The sequence below is a fragment of the Eleutherodactylus coqui genome, chromosome 3, assembly GCF_035609145.1.
Source record: "Eleutherodactylus coqui strain aEleCoq1 chromosome 3, aEleCoq1.hap1, whole genome shotgun sequence".
Classification (NCBI taxonomy): Eukaryota; Metazoa; Chordata; class Amphibia; order Anura; family Eleutherodactylidae; genus Eleutherodactylus; species Eleutherodactylus coqui.
In genome coordinates, this window is record NC_089839.1 from 109,801,345 (window position 1) to 109,817,906 (window position 16,562).

The window sequence follows — 16,562 nt, forward strand, 5'->3', positions numbered from 1 at the left end:
TACAAGCCGTCATACGGCCAAATTGATGAAAAAATTAAAATATCTTGACCGCTGGAACAGAAAAAGGGAACCGATTCACTGGTTCTTATGTCTAAAATTAGTTAAGTCACTCAAAATGTACTTAAAGTGACTGAGTTATGCGCCAAATATATTTATATGAGATATAAATTCAAAATCTACAATAAAGAAGTGTCATTTTCGGTAGGGCTGTTCCAGTTTTAGGCCTCATTCACATTAGCACGTGTGTTTTTTTATGCAGTCTTCATTGTGGCCGAAAATCGCATCAGTGAAAAGTAGCCGTGATCAAGTCCTGGGTTTAATTAGCATTTCTCATATTTAACGCGTATCGCGATAAATATACGCTGCAGCATGGAATTCCGTGGGTTGCCAGAAATCCTCGGAATGACTTCTAACACCTTCTATCGTTTAAATAGAGCCAGCTATCTTCTGTTCTGAGTGCTGGACGCAGGTAAACTCCCTCTCCCGCCCTTTTTTTCAGCCCCCATAGGAGTCTATTGGAGCCTTCAGCATTTTTCAACAAAAGATAGAGCCAGACCTATATTTTGATGCAGTGTGAAAATCGGCGACCGAAAACAGTTGCCGATGTCCTCGTTTTGACGGCGCGATTTTTTCATGCTACCAAACATTGCTCATGTGAATGAATGCATTGGAATCCTATGCTTCACATGGCCACAATTTTCAGCCAACGTTTTAGCGAGGCTCAATAGCCGCATACAAATGCTGGTGTGAATGAGGCCTTAATGTGCCTACCAGGGGGTTAAGCTTGAACGTGGTGAGGAACTGAAATGTACAGATGTCTTATGGACACATTAGCCTCCTGGAGTCTTATTTTTTGCTTATGTCAGAGGAATGAGTCAGAAGTATTCCCTAATACACACAGAGGGGCGACTCTTACGCCCCCTCCACACCGGCCTAATATTTCCAGACACCTTCTGTACAAAAGACAAGTTCATTTACCTATTAAAACATGATTGGTTCCGTTATTTTATAAGGTAATCCTCGTTTGATTTGTAATATAGTAAACCTAATTACAGAAGATGGAAAACCTCGTTCATGCTAATTTAATTCTCCCCTGAAGACTAGATTAGCATTTCAAATGTGGGGGTGACTGTATGAACTGTCCTGAACAAACAGCCACGGCAGAAGGGAAGCACACGAGCGGACGAGCACTCAGCGGAGTAACGCTGTTTAGTTAGATAATTGTTCGCATGAGCATTTCATGGAACTGAATCAGAAATAAGCCCAGCGTTGGCCAATAGTGATAGACAGGCCTTATTTACCCCTGGCGCTGCCACACTGGGTAAATGACAACTCTGCTACCTCCGAGAGGATGTATATCTAGCGAAGGCCCATTTACACGTAATGATTGTTGCTCAAAATGCGCTCAAATGAATGGAAGTGTGCAATAACCGTTACATCTAAACGCGAACCATTGCGTACTTTGTTTGCTTTTCATTTGTCGCTCAGTTCCAGCCCGCATAAAAATCATGGCTGGTTCGCTCACTTCTCGCTACGCCTTAACGCTCCCCACTCACAGTTTTGCATAGAATGTAAGAGACAAGTCAGCGATTCTCAACGCTGATCTGTCCGTCTAAACATTCTGCGCAAAAAACTGTCGGTGATGTCACTGACTCGTGCACACGTTTAAACAAGAATCGTCCCCTCTAAAACGGGCATAGGGGCTGACCATTTAAAAGAGCAGACTCAGAAATGTGCAGTGGTGCCGTAACAAACCTTCCTTTTATGTATGTTTTATTTAAGTCTGTGAGAATTCCCGCTGAAAGGCCCGTAGGGGCGCTTCCACGCGGGATGGAATATTCCACAACAGTGTCACAAAATACGTCATCCTGCAGAAGATTCCACACCAAATCCGCACTGGTGATGTTCAGATTTTTTTTAATTGAATTTCTTTTTTTTTGATATTTCCACTTATATAGTATGTCATAGTAGGAAAAAAAACATACAATTATCTCTTGGAATCTAGTGTTCAAGCAATCTGAACAGACTTGTAACATCCTTTTAAGGTCTGTACTGCGGATGGTCGTGGCGAGTCGCCGTCGGATATGCACACTACAGATATTTTATAAAAGATGTTTTCCCTACTCCCATGCTGGCGCTAGGCGACGACACGGAATCCGCAACCTTTCCGCAATGTCAATGGCAGACTTCCATTGACTTCAAAATAGAGCGATTTTTCCACCGCTTGCGGAAAATGCAACTGGTTTCCCTGAGTGTGCAGGAAGAATCAATTTCCCGTAGCATGCTATGGACGGTATTTGGTGCGGACACCGACCGCAGATTCCACAATGCAAATCCATTTATGTGCAGGTGGCCTTAAGAACGTCAATTAACCAATTCCTACTCTACGAAGTGTGTAGTATGACAGATAAGATATATAAAAAGAAGGGGCTACGGCGGGAGGAGAAGACCACTTTCTCTTATTTTACTATCTACTTGAATCTCTCCTATTCCTATTTTTCTAGGTGTTTTCTAAATGTTTTCTAGGTGTTTACTGTGCTCCATTTCTGCATATATTTGATGCACCCTGGGTGCCATATGTGTGTGTCTACCTTATTGGTTGCCTGGCTGTGTTAGGTAGTCATTTCTATACGTCTTGAGCTGCATATTTCTGCCACGCTGACCACAGCTTTAGGCCGCCTGCACACGGCCGGGTCGGATCCCGCTGCGAGAATTCTCACAGCGGGATGCGACCCGCAGCCTGGTATTGGCCTATACTCACCCGTCCGGCGTCTTCTCTCTCTGCACTGCGATGTGCTGGTTGGAGCCACACACGCGCAAAGCAGAGCCGGCGCGTCAGCAGTGACGTTTTTCTACGGGCGTCTGCGAGGCTCGCAGAGAAATAGGACATGCTGCGATTTGTTTACCATGCAGGTTTTCACGCGGTCAAATCACAGCTGTCTGCATAGGATTGCATTATCTAATGCAATACTATGGCAGCGTACAGGAGGCCTTAGGAATGCTATTTGAGGTTGATTGATCAAACTCATGATTTCTTCAAATCTAGGTTTGTCTTACCTTGTCTTTCCACAGAGGTACCGTAGGAGGGTCTGGGTTAATAGGGGTGTACCCCATAAGAGGGTATCAGGGTTTTCACTGCCATGAAAAAATATGAAGACAACCTATCTTTCAGTGGGTTGAAGGAATTGTTGGATCTACTTAAAAAATTGTATCTTGTGACAGCATCACCATTCAGTATGAGTTCCATTTCCTTTTCAACATCAGAGCAGAGTTGTATAATTTTGGGACATTTGCACCAAATATGCAGATATGAGCCGGTGTGTTCCTGACATCTCCAACAAGTTTCTATGCGTGGAGCCCCTCTGGGGTTCTGTACCCCCCGGCCGATAGATTATGTTTCACGCGAGTAAGGGCTTAAACACATTGGCGTGTTGTAGTCCCGTTATGCAGCCGTGAAAATCACGGACACATAACGGACGAAACTAAACCTTCGATTTGGATGGTTTTGTTTTCATTAGCGGGATTCTCGCCCGTTAGTAGCACATCCAAGAAAGGATAGGATTTTCCCTATCAAAGTAATGCATTATTTACCTCGCACGGTGAATGTTGTCAGAAAAAATTAAGCTCCAGAATTGTGCTTTTTTGGTCACCCCATCTCCAAGAAAAAATGTAATAAAAAGCGATCAAAAAGCTTTATGTACTTTAAAATGGAACCAACAGAAACTACAGGACGCCCCACAAAAAAATGAGCCCTCGCACAACTATGTCGACGGAAAAATAAAAAACGGTTATGTATGTCATTTAAAAAAATCAAATATATCTTTGGGAAAAAATAAAAGTAGCACATAAAAAAAAAAAAATGCTATTGTAGTAATCGCACTGCCTCATAGAGTAAAGTTATCATGTCATGTTTGCTGCAGTGTGTACGCCGTACAAACAAGACTCCCCAAAGACGGCAGGATGGGGGGGGATTTCGTTATTTTTCCATTTCACTCCACTTAAAATTTGTCTGTGCAATACGCAGAGAACAGAACCCACTGATCTCAATGGGTTGGTTCTCAGCCCAGTATTTTGTTCAGGAGGAAAAAAAGAGCTACTGCGTATTGGCGCACCAAGGGCCCCACAGAAGTCAATAGGATAAGCGCAAATGCGTACTTAATAAATGTACAAATGTGCAATATGCTGCGCAATTTTGTGGAAAAAAAAATACATCTAGACCTCATCAGGCTAAAAGGCGTTTTACATAATGGTGGGGGTGGGGGGTGTCAGGTGTGTGCAGGTGGGGATTTACATCCTAATTTACACTCAATATCTAACCCCTTTTGCAAAGAGGCGATGGAACCGCAAAACAGAAAAAGGTTGCATATGCCAAAATGTGTCACTTTTTTCTGCCGGAAACCTGGCAAACGTCAGTTAATATATTTTACCAATAATATCCTGATATAGTAACTAAACTAATGAGAGAAGTTCTAATTACTGTAACAACTATGAAGCACGTGTAACAATGTAACTACATGACCATCTACCTTGGCCAAATGTGAATTGATCCACTTGGTAAATGTTCTCTTTTGAACGGCTTCTTGCTCATCTGAAAAAGAAAGATTAGAATTACAATACAACATTGGGAATTGTGGCATTATGGGGGCAATGCTACTGCTTATCTCTATACGAATACACACACACACATATAAATTAATATATTATTCTAAGCACACACATTATATTATGTAAATATACAAGGGCAAAATCACACGGGATTTATGCACAACTACAATCGCCGGTACGGAGCACAGTTGCGCATGAACGGAGGGCTTTTTCCTTCTTGCGCCGTTCAAACTCCATTGCATTGTGCAGAAGGCTGAAAATACACGTGGGAAGATAAGTGCGGCGTAGTATTCACCCCCGAGAAAAGAGCTAGGCAAAAATGAAACCATTGAAATCAATGGTCTCGTTTTGTCCCGTTGTGCAGCTGTGATTATCACAACCGCATAACGGGACAAAATCATGCCCATCTATTTAATCCTTAGTAATGTAGTATGTTCGGTTAAAGAAAGCCCTATGTCCATCCAGTTCAGCTTATTATCCCCCATGCTGATCCAGAGGAAAACCAAAAAAAAAACCAATGAGGTCGAGGCCAATTTTCCTCTTTTAATGGAAAATTCTTTCCAGACTCCAATCTGGCAATCGGAATAATCCCCATATCATTGACCTTTCTGAAGTTATAAGTGAGTGTAGCATATAATATTGTACCTTATTATTGAGTTCGCCATCACCATATCCTCACTGCTGTTACCGTAAAGACCCCCCTTCTATGTTGATGTAGAAAATCCTTCCTTACTCTAGATGTAGAGGGTGCCCCTTTGTTACATTTAAAGTCCTGGGTATAAATAGATGAGAGAGATCTCTGTATTGTCCCCTGATATATTTATATATGGTTATTAAAGCGCCCCCTTGTGCGAAACCAATGAGGAGAGGAGGAGGTTCCCGGGTGCACATACTGCCGTCAATTTGAGCATCCTGCCGCAGCGTTGCTGAGTGATTAAAACCCGGGGAGCTGTGGCACCCCAGCTGGTAATCACCTTCATGGTTACACCGTGTCCCGAAAGCGGGGCAGATGTCCCTAAAGCGGAACAAATGGCTGTCCAGCTTAGGACCCTGGGAAAGGTCAAGCACATGGTCCCAAAGTGGGACTGTCCCACCTAAAATGGGTCGCCTGGTCACCTTATATAAGGGCTTAAACAGAAGAGTGTGATACGTGAAGAATGGAACCCATTGATTTTAACGGGTTCATTACCACTCTTTTTACTCTATCCTGTGTGTGTTTGCGCACCATAGAATCCCATAGAGGCCCATGTGAGGTGGGCAAACACGCACATCTGCCCACGCGGGTATGCACTAAGCGCAGCGCAGACCTGTAATCACCGGCACCATGTAAGGCAAGTTAGCCTTTTGAATCAGGGTGGGGTGACTCCCCTGCTTGTGCGAACGAGTTGTGCCTGCGGACATACGATCCGTATTTGTGCAGGCATAAGCGTTAAATACACTTGTTCACTGTGCAAAAAAAAATATTACACAGGAGTGAGCGTATTACGTTAGATGCCCGTCTGTCGTTGCCCTAAACCTGGCTATATCCAGTGTACACAACCTCTCACGCTTCCAGACTTCAGATCGGACTCACAAACTTGTCTCATAAAATAGTCTTTATTATCTCAGTCTAAATAAAAAGTCCTATAATACAGTATATACATTACTGCGCCAATTTGCAGCCCCCAACAATAACTCACACCGCGACCGTAGATTTATAAGATCCTCCTAATATTTCTATATGACCCCTTTCTAACATTTCACACCTCAGCATAAGCCCCATTGTGGATGAATCCCTCTGTGACCTCCATAGAAGCATCTCCGCCCGCTACACCCAGATCTGCGCTGACCCCTCACAAGGCTTTATTATTCTGTCATTAGTACAATTTACGTTTCTTCCTCCGCCGGGTTCATTTCAATTTCCACACAACTAAGTTTTCTAAAACTTCAGAAGTTTCTGATGGACTATGGGCACCGCTGCCAACCCAGACATGAAGTGCCATCCCTGCCCATCTACTAATAATGTGGCACTGGAAGAACCAGCTATGAATTTTTACATTTCTCTGGGCACTAGACCGTCACTTATGGTGCCCACATCACAGTGTATATGGCAGAGCAGGGTACTGGCAAGCAAAGTACTGGCAAGCCTGGTACTGGCGGCTTCACTGACCTTTGACCTCCAATCGGCCAACTGCCATTTCCTTTCAACTGACGACGGCAGCGGTTGGATCGAAGATTACAGGACTGAGAAAAATGGCGTCCAATGGACAAAAAGGAGACGTCGAAAAGCGCAAAAGAGAAGACGAGAGCGTGAGCGGACTCACAGCTATAAAGAGGAGGAGGAGTGGAGAGGATGAGGAGCCAAGACCAGGCACCAGCCAGGACCTTCTACCATCAGACCGCGGATTTGACATCAAGCGCTTCACCGCCCTTCAGATCTTGGGCAGAGGAAGCTTCAGCGAGGTAAGTTATATGACTGTTATTTTCTGGGAATGGCGCAGTGACGGCTCCTCCACATATCAGTATTTTGTTAGCCAAAACCAGTTGTGCGAATGTTAGTGAACGGGTCCAAAATATGGAAGAAATGCAAATCTTTCCTTCATACTGTCTCTCTGTACTTTCCACTTCTGGTTTTGGCTCACAAAATACTGATGAAAAACGTACCGCTGTGAAGGAGCCCCACCCTAAGGGGGCTTACCGACTTGCGTTTTTTTAAATGCGATATCGCAGTTTTTTTTAACGTGAATGTCAATGGGATTTTCTAATGTTAAAAACACAACACAAGTTTGTGCTTTGTGATATTTGTGCGATGCGTTTTAACATTAGAAAGTCGCATTGACAATCGCATTAAAAAAAATGCAGTGATATAGCAGCGTTAAAAAAAACGCAAGTGGGTAGGAGCCCTAATTCTTATTTCCATTTACTGTGCAGACAATTGTCCCCTGTTATCAGCCATTTAATCCACAGGAGACGCTTAGGATACTTCTACATGGGACGCCTGTCAGGCATTCAAGCGCCCAAAAGCCGTCCCAATGATTATTGCTTCTGTGCTTCACACACCAGACCTGATGGACAGCGGGGCACTTCATGTTCTGTGCCAGTGGGGACGACGTTATCACAATCATACGGGGCATTTTCTGCACATTTCTATATGTCTGGGACTGGTAATGATTGAGCTGTTATAATAAGGCGGCTTATTTCTATATTGCATTCTTATTATTAAATTCTTGGTGGCTTGTTGCTTGGCAACTGTGGTGCTAAACTTTCCCTGCAGTCCGGGACCTCGCTGTTGGTCAGCGGGACGTTTCGGTGTCCTTTGGGTGACGGCTTTTTGCACGCTCCTTAATGCCTTGGCGTGCATGCGGGTGCTTATATTGGGATGAAGCTGGTGGGTAATAACAGTCAGCATGAAGTATCCCCTGTGAAAAGTATCTACTGTTTTATAAGCAAATAATAGTTCTATTTCTATCTAGGGACAGAAAGTATGGATGAAGTGTATTTATCAACTTTTATGAATGTGGTGTTTTGGGGGGGGGGGGGGTTTGGGGGGGGGGAGGCTTATTTGTTCATCTACTGACTGATTGACTTTTATACACTCATTGCCAAAAAAAAATCAAGCGCCTGGAAGGGGTTGTGGGAATCGGCTGAATCTTTCCCTGTGAGATTGTAACGTTGATATAAGTAAAGGCTCGTTCCTATGGATCACGCAGGAAACGTAAATGTACACAAGGTGGTTTGTATGTGGTTAAAAGTGCCAAAATAGGCATCCTAAAAACCATACCTGTTTTTGCAGCGGTTTTGATGCAGTTTTTTACTGCAAGTGTAGCAGAACTGTGGCAAAAATGCGTATTTTGTCTGATTTTTCAAATTTAACAATGTATTATCTTTTTCAAAATCTGAGTAACAAAGAAGTGCTGAGGGTATTGCAACAGGCAGGTATATACACGAGGGCCCCAGTCTGAGGAGGTTGTAGAAGGCCCAGACTGATGCGCTAAAGCAATATGAAGAAGGTCATAAAATGACTGAAGACAAACATGCCTGAGTAGAACTTGATATTATTACACCATGTTGAGAGAAGACCTTCCACTATATCAACCTTAATATTGAGGGAGTGTGGAAGACACTAGACGTGGTCTCGGGGGTTGCAGTCCCAGGGGCCCAAGTCCACAGAAATAAATAAAGGGTGTAATAACCTACTTTGGGCAAGGTGACCCAAAGCTTTGAATGATGGTTGTGGAAAAGGTCCGAGCCGTAGCTAGATAGCAGTCCAATACAATTTTTTGGTGTAATTTTTACTGTATCCAAACTGTCCGTGTAAATGTATACTTATTATAATACAACAATGTAATACTATACAATCTTTGTTTCCACTAATAACACAAATTGCATCTAAAATGTTTTTGTAAATATCTATGCATTAGGGCTTATGAGCGTATATCGGCCACCGTTTCCACGGGCGGCCAATATACGCTACCATCTGAGCTGTCTTCCCCTTTCCCTCCCACTCGCCAGCTCTCTGCCTCTCTCCTCCCAGCTGTTTGCAATGGAAGGGGGCGGAGCTAAGCTCCACCCATCCCGCCCCTCCCATTGCTGGCTGCAGACAAGTGGTGGGGAGGGGGTGTGAGCTTATCTCCACCCCTGTCCCACCCCCTCTGTTTGCAAACAGCCAGAGGGGAGGATAGAGGCAGAGAGCTGGTGAGGGGGGTGGAAGGGGGAAGAAAGCTCAGATGGTAGCGTATATATTGGCGGGCCGTGAAAACGGCGGGCGATATACTCTCCTGTGAATAAGCTCTTAGACTGCGTAAATTAATTTTAATTCCATAGTAAATAATGTGTTTTCTCATGTGATATTGCTGGTTGTTCGGCTCTTAGTAGATTGTCCCCAGTCCTGCAGACCATATGGATTAGTAGCCACTGACTTCTAGTCTTGCCATGTTAGAACTAGTATGTGTGAACTAAGCTAGCTGGTAATCCAGGGAAACCAGAGAATCTATGGCTTCACATGCTGGGAGATTTACTGCAGACTTCACAGTTCACACAATGTTTGGAACATCTTGGTTGGTTAGTGGGAATTTGCAGAGTGCCATGTGAGGGGAGTTGGTGTCTCTTCATCTTGGACAAACCTCGTCATCATCCCAGGTTGTTTCTTCCTTATCCAAGGCAAGCCAACGTTTCAGAGACCGGCCTGGGCGAATTTCCTTATTCTAAAGAGTACAAACTCCCAAAGTTCCTGTAACCTGAAGGACACAGCCTAATTTTTGACAGTGATGTTACTTCATTCCACTAGGGACCTTCCACACAGACGGAATTACATCACAGGACGCAGCAAAATCCGCAGCTACGGAATTCTCTGGATCAACAAGGGGGGTGGAAACAGGCTGAACTAGTAGGACATTTGTCTTCTTTTAGCCTAATATACTATGTTGAGGAACAAAATGTGCTCCCTGACTGGAGGCGGAATGGACGCCCGTCTCCATTCAGAGTCAGCGGGATGATGGCCACTTTGTTTTTCTGTGAACTCAAAATTGAGTAACTCGGTTAGTCAATTTTGCGATTTCCTCTCCCCTGCGATGTCAGGTCTTTTGTTTATATGGGACAACAGTCACCCACAATCACTCCTTTAAAGGGAACTTGTTACCTGTCTAAATCAACATAAAGTATCTTCCGTGGTCTTAAGACGACGTTCGGTCTTAGGCCGGGCTCATGCCCCACACTGTGGGGCTCCAGCTACGTTTTATAGCATTTTTACAACTGTGACCCTGAATACGGCTGCGTATGTCGGCAAAATTGTGCTACTCACGCAGGCGGTCATGCGTAGAACACCTGTTGTTTTTTTTGTTTGTATTTCCCACACCGTCACTTAGCGATGATCCGTATACTAGCAGCCCGAACGCCATGTTATTGCATATGGGCGGCGGGTATATACGCAACAATAGAGAACAATGGGCTCTATTTTGTGTATATACGCTGCAAAATAGGACATGCTGCGTACTATTATGCACTCGTGGATTATGCAATTCCAACATGCTAATGTGAGCAGAATTGCGTAAGACAATCTAATTGCCTGTGAGCTATAGAGTATCACATGGGCTTATATAGCCCGCATAATAAGCGATTCCTATATGGCCGTGTGTGCCCGGCCTTATGCCCACGGATTGTACATCCGCTTCATGGCAATTTATGCTGTGAATTTCAGCACGAATTTCATTTCTTCAAATGAGGGTTCAAATCCACGTCTTTCATGCGGATGTTGATGCAAAATGTGATTGTTCTCAGCAAGAGAAACAACGTAATCTTGTAGATATGATACCTTTTAATGGCTAACAAAAATACATGATGTAATAATAGCGAGCTTCCGAACCAACGCAGGGTTCTTCTTCAGGCTTATGGATTGGATCTGAAGAGGCATGCATATTTATACATACTTATAACATACATACTTATGACAAGGCACAGATATGGTTGTGATTGGTTTGCACCTAAAAGGAATTCTGCAACAGCAAACAAACTTTTTTGTTTGTTTTGTGATGTTGATGCAGATTTGCTATGTGTGGACCTAGCCTTAGGCTACCTGCACGCGGCCGAGTGCGATATCGGGCCATGAAATTTGTCTCGATACCCGCAGATACGAGGTGCTTCTCTTTAAGACGCCCCCAATCACTTCAGGTAAAGTAGCGATCAGCAATGGGAAACCTCGCATCACGCCATGCAATCTGTTTTCCTGTCCCATTGCAAACAATGGGCGAAACATTCTGAGGAACGTGCAAAGAAAACATGCTGCGATTTTTTTTCCTGCACCAAGATGCAGTGCAGGGCAAAAAGAGAAGGACGCTCATGTATATGACTCCACTCAAAAGAATTGGGTTCTTATTTGTGCGTCTTGCAATGCACAAATCTTGCGCGATCTTCTTGGCCATGTGAAAGTGCTAGTGATAAATTCCCCATGTAATAAATGTATATGATTTTCCCCTCTGGCCGCTGTCATTGATAATTTCTTATCTGCTTTCTTGAGGTGGTCCTGGCATCTTTTCCTGGAAGGAACACCTTCATGGCCATCAAGGTTGTTGACAGAGGAAAGAGCAAGGCAGACGTCATAAGGAGAGAGCGGCGGATACTCCTGAAGGCCCAAGACTGCCCCTTCATCTACCATCTGTATGCCGCACAGCAGTCTGCAGACCGGGCCTACTTCATCACGGAGTATCTGTCCGGAGAAAGCCTGGCGGCGATGATCAGGATGTGCGGCAGCTTGGACATCAACCATGTGAGGTGAGTAAATGACTAATCAGGAGACGGGGGGATACTGAGGGCGACATGACAGATATAGAAGAGTGGAGGGCGTACAGGTGACACTATGATGGTGACATGATGTTGGGGACTGATGTTGTGTCATTGATACTACACTCTTCTCTCAGATTCTACACAGCAGAGATTGCATGCGGCCTCCAGTTCCTGCACCGACGCTACATCATCCATCGGTAAGCACAACTTTCCCACATCTCCGTTTCCTTTTTGGAGATAATGTACCCAGCTTTCCCAGAGTCCTGAATTAGGACTGGTTCGGCTGTGGTACATTACTACACTACTACATTATTACTGCATCACTCAACAAATTAACATTTCTCTTTTCTTCATTGCAGTGACATAAAGCCGGCGAACATCATGCTGGACGGAGATGGACACATCCGCCTGATTGACCTGGGGCTGGCCCAAGACGGCGTCGTCCCATCTAAGAAGATCAGCGGAGTGACAGGCACTTATAGAGTCATGGCCCCAGAGGTGCTTCGTGAGAAGGACTACGACGCAGCAGTTGACTGGTGGAGCCTGGGGATTGTCGTATCCTGGATGGCGACAGGACAGTCCCCCTTCTACCACGGCTCCTCCAGGAGAAAGATCATCAAGTCCATCAAAAGAAAGAAGCCAAAATTCCCATCTTGGCTAGATGCTGACGTAAAGCATCTTCTGAAGAGACTGCTGCGGAAGAAGCCAAAGAAGAGGCTGGGTGTCCACAAGAACATCAGAGGTCACCGATTCTTCAACACCGTGAATTGGGAGGAGCTGGAAATGAAAAGAGCAGAGCCGCCATTCAAACCCTTCAGCAGAGTTCCCAGGAATCGAGACCTGCCGTGGCCGGAGGGTGGTACACCCCTTCACCCTGTGGACGGATTCTCGTACACTTTACCAAGCTGGACCCGGTAAGATCTTCCTCCTCTAGGGATGATATTCTTCAGGCAGACCTCTGTGTTGATTATCATTGTTCCTCTGGTGTCAGACAGCACAGGAGGTCATATAATAACCCTGCTTCATGTCACCATGTACGGTCCGCAGACTTCTCCCTCCTCAGCACATTATTATTGCTCCTGTAATTACTATGTCTCTGCTTCTTCTTAGGATGACGAGAAGAATCCGATTGTGAAGGAAGCCACGACCATCTGGTAAGTATCCTCTATACACACCTACACACACATATCCGTACACCTATATACACCTATACACACAGGACATCTACAATTATATCCATACACTGTAGCAAAACTTCATATACCGTAGAAAGCTTAATATATAAAACATTTCCTCTAAAATAGCAGAAGTCGTTGGGGAAAATATATTAAGACCAGCAATATGGCCTCTATTATGGCTTCCACAATCACAAAACTCCCAATACCTCATAGTAAAGACACAGTTGCAGAAAACTTTTTTATATCAGATCCCAATCAGATCCTGATACAAGTCATCATGTTACAGTAGTTCACTGGTTTATATCCACAGCTGGTAACACTGACAATTCCTTCTTATGTCTTGTAGGCTCGGCCCGCGACAACTGTCTGCTGAACACACGACTCTGCTGCTGTAGAAGACCCCGGCTTACCAACAACATCCTCTCTCCACCAACTGCATCCTGCGTATTACCATCATGCTACCCCGACCTTGGCATCCTTCGGCTGGCATCGAACATCATCCTCTCCTGAAGACCCTCTACGCCCCCAGGAGCGGCCTGTGCTTGATTGGTAACTGGCGAGTTCAGGAACAATAGCCCGAGTGACTATTATCCCTGAACTCCTGGTTACTAGTAAGACCTCGGCACAGGCCAGGTAAGCAGCACGCACCACATACATGAAGGTTAGACACTAGTGTAGACACTAACACATACATAGACACAAGTATACACACAGATAGGTGTAGATGTCGGCTTTGATCTTGGGACTTGCTCTGATCGCCATATTTGGGGTCAGGAAGGAATTTTCCCAACTTGAGGACAATTGGCTCATACCTCAAGGAGGTTTTTGCCTTCCTCTGGATCATCTCACAGCCTTAAATAGGGTTAGGTCTTATTTATAAGGAATCAGACACATAAATAACATAATATAAACATAAAGAAACACAATCTTTAGCTGACATCACATACACCAGGGAGGTGAGCGGCTGGCGTTTGATCCTGAGATTTATTCTGGTCGCCATATTTGGGGTCAGGAAGGAATTTCCCCCCCTTAAAACAGGATAATTGGCTCTTTCCTCAAGGGGGTTTTCGCCTTCCTCTGGACCAACACAGTCTATAAACAGGTTTAGTTCAATACACTTTAGATTCCCCACAAACAATAAATGGTAGGAGATTTATTTAGATTTCTGACAACAAGAATACATTCTAATAAGTCAGGTCAGATGTCGGCTTTGATCCTGGGACTTGTTCTGATCGCCATATTTGGGGTCAGGAAGGAATTTTTCCCCTTTATACACGGATAATTGGCTTTTTCCTATCAAAGGGTTTTCGCCTTCCTCTGGATCAACAGCCTCAAAATTCCCGTAATAACATCTACAATTTCCTACAGCTAGAAATAAAATGTTCTTTCTCCCTCTATTAACCTTTGTGTCGGTGTCTTTATTTCCATTGGATGTTGTATTTAATGTTCTCCCAATGCCACTAGGGATAATAAAGCTAAGGGCTCCTACCCACTTAGATTCTTTTAACGCTGCGTTAATGATGCATTTCTTTTTAACACGATTGTCAATGGGACTTTTTAATGTTATTAATGCATCACAAGTTTGTGCTTTGCAATTTTTGCGTGATCGTTTTTAACATGAGAAAGTCCCATTGACATTTGTGTAAAAAAACCACAAGTGGGTAGGAGCCCTAAGGGCCCCAGCACACTAGTGTTTTTCTGGTGCATTTTTTTTTCACGCAATATTGCTGTGTTTTTTTAAAGTGAATTGAGGTGGAGGCGGACAAGGATCATTCCCCCCCCCCCGCAAGCCTCCATTCACAGTAAAACAGGCAGTCATTCATAAATGAAAGAATGTATGTTTACACAGGAAGATCGTTTTCACTCAGTTTATAAATGTAGAAAACTAAACAAGTGATAAGAAAGCGAATTATCGGCTGTTGTTGAGTCAGTGCATGCACGTACAATGAATGATGAGCGTTCAGATTCTTACTGAACGACTTATCGGCCCATCATAAACCAGAACGTCCATACAAACAACCACAGGAGCCAAAATACTCACCAATGTACTACAACACCCAGACAGATGGAAATATCTACGTTAGTACACACAAGGTATTGGGTTGTATTTTGGCCAGAACACGTAAGCCCACAAACCCATGCCATCTTGCGAGTTCCTACCCCAACAAGACAACTAAAACCCCAAAAGGAAACCCTGCCTGACTTCAATGTATTTGTCTTAGGGCTCATGCCCATGATTGTAACGGACTCCGCAAGCGGAATATCGCAGCGAAGTCCACCACAGCGCCCCGCAAAGTCCCCATACTTACCACTCCGGATCCGCTGTACGCATCCCGCATGGAGGGCCAGCGCACATGTGCAGGTCAATGCATGACGCGCCGGGAGTGTTAGATGCCGCGGTGGGCGGGGCCGCATATTCACGCGATACTTCCGCTGTACTACAATGGAAGCCGGCCGAGCGTATTCCCAGGGCATTTAGAACATGCTGCGGTTTATTTCACGCTGCGGAATTCCACAACGTGAACATTGATCGATTAGTTTCAATAAAACCTAATAGTTGCGGGGCAACGCCATGGAAATCTAGCCGTGAGCATTAGCCCTTACAGGACTACAAATTCTTTCGCTGTTTGACAAAAACTGAATAATTTGCAATTTATACAAGTGCTATGTGGCGTGTCAGTGATTCTCCAAGCTGCTCAAATTTTAACCCTTAAAGAGGTTGTCTCGCGGCAGCAAGTAGGGTTATACACTTCTGTATGGCCATATTAATGCACTTTGTAATGTACATCGTGCATTAAATATGAGCCATACAGAAGTTATTCACTAACCTGCTCCGTTGCTGGCGTCCCCGTCTCCATGGATCCGTCTAATTTCGCTGGCTTCTTGCTTTTTTAGACGCACTTGCGCTGTGCGGTCTTCTGCCTGGTGAATGGGGCCGCGCGTGCCGGAGAGCTGGTCAACGCGTCGTCATCGTAGCTCCGCCCCGTCACGTGTGCCGATTCCAGCCAATCAGGAGGCTGGAATCGGCAATGGAACGCACAGAGCCCATGGTGCACCATGGGAGAAGACCCGCAGTGCACCATGGGAGAAAACCGCAGTGCATCCCTGGGAAAGGACCGGCGGCCATCTTAGGGAGAAGATTTTTTAAACTCCTTATTTCGTCGGATCGGTGAGTAGCAAGCGGCTTAAAAACCGCTTTAATTTGCTATTTTATGCCAGGGGGGTGACAGGGGGAATGGGGTAATGTTAAATTTTGAGGTTTGCCGCAAGACAACCCCTTTAATTCAGAACAGCAAGAATATGCATGTGGCGCTACATCGCGCTAACACTGGTACTGAAAGGACAGGTGTGGTGGCTCAGTGGTTAGCACTGCTGCTGTTGTAGATTCAAATCTGACCAAGGGCGATGGCTGTATGGAGTTTTTCAAAGTTGATGTTGTCTTTGATGAGATTTAAACCTAGGACCCCAGCAATGCAGGGCAACAGTGCTAACCACTGAGCCACCACCACAAGAAAACAGCCA

At 44.7% G+C, this 16,562-nt stretch overlaps 1 protein-coding gene across 1 annotated transcript in view; it reads right to left on the reverse strand.

Moving 5' to 3' along the window:
- The window catches only part of SYNE1 (spectrin repeat containing nuclear envelope protein 1), a 575,530-nt gene that overhangs the window by 452,898 nt on the left and 106,070 nt on the right, over nucleotides 1-16,562 (reverse strand). The window contains exon 3 of the mRNA XM_066595961.1: nucleotides 4,527-4,588. Within this exon, the coding sequence (XP_066452058.1) occupies nucleotides 4,527-4,588 (62 nt within the window). The remainder of the gene's footprint in view (nucleotides 1-4,526; nucleotides 4,589-16,562) is intronic.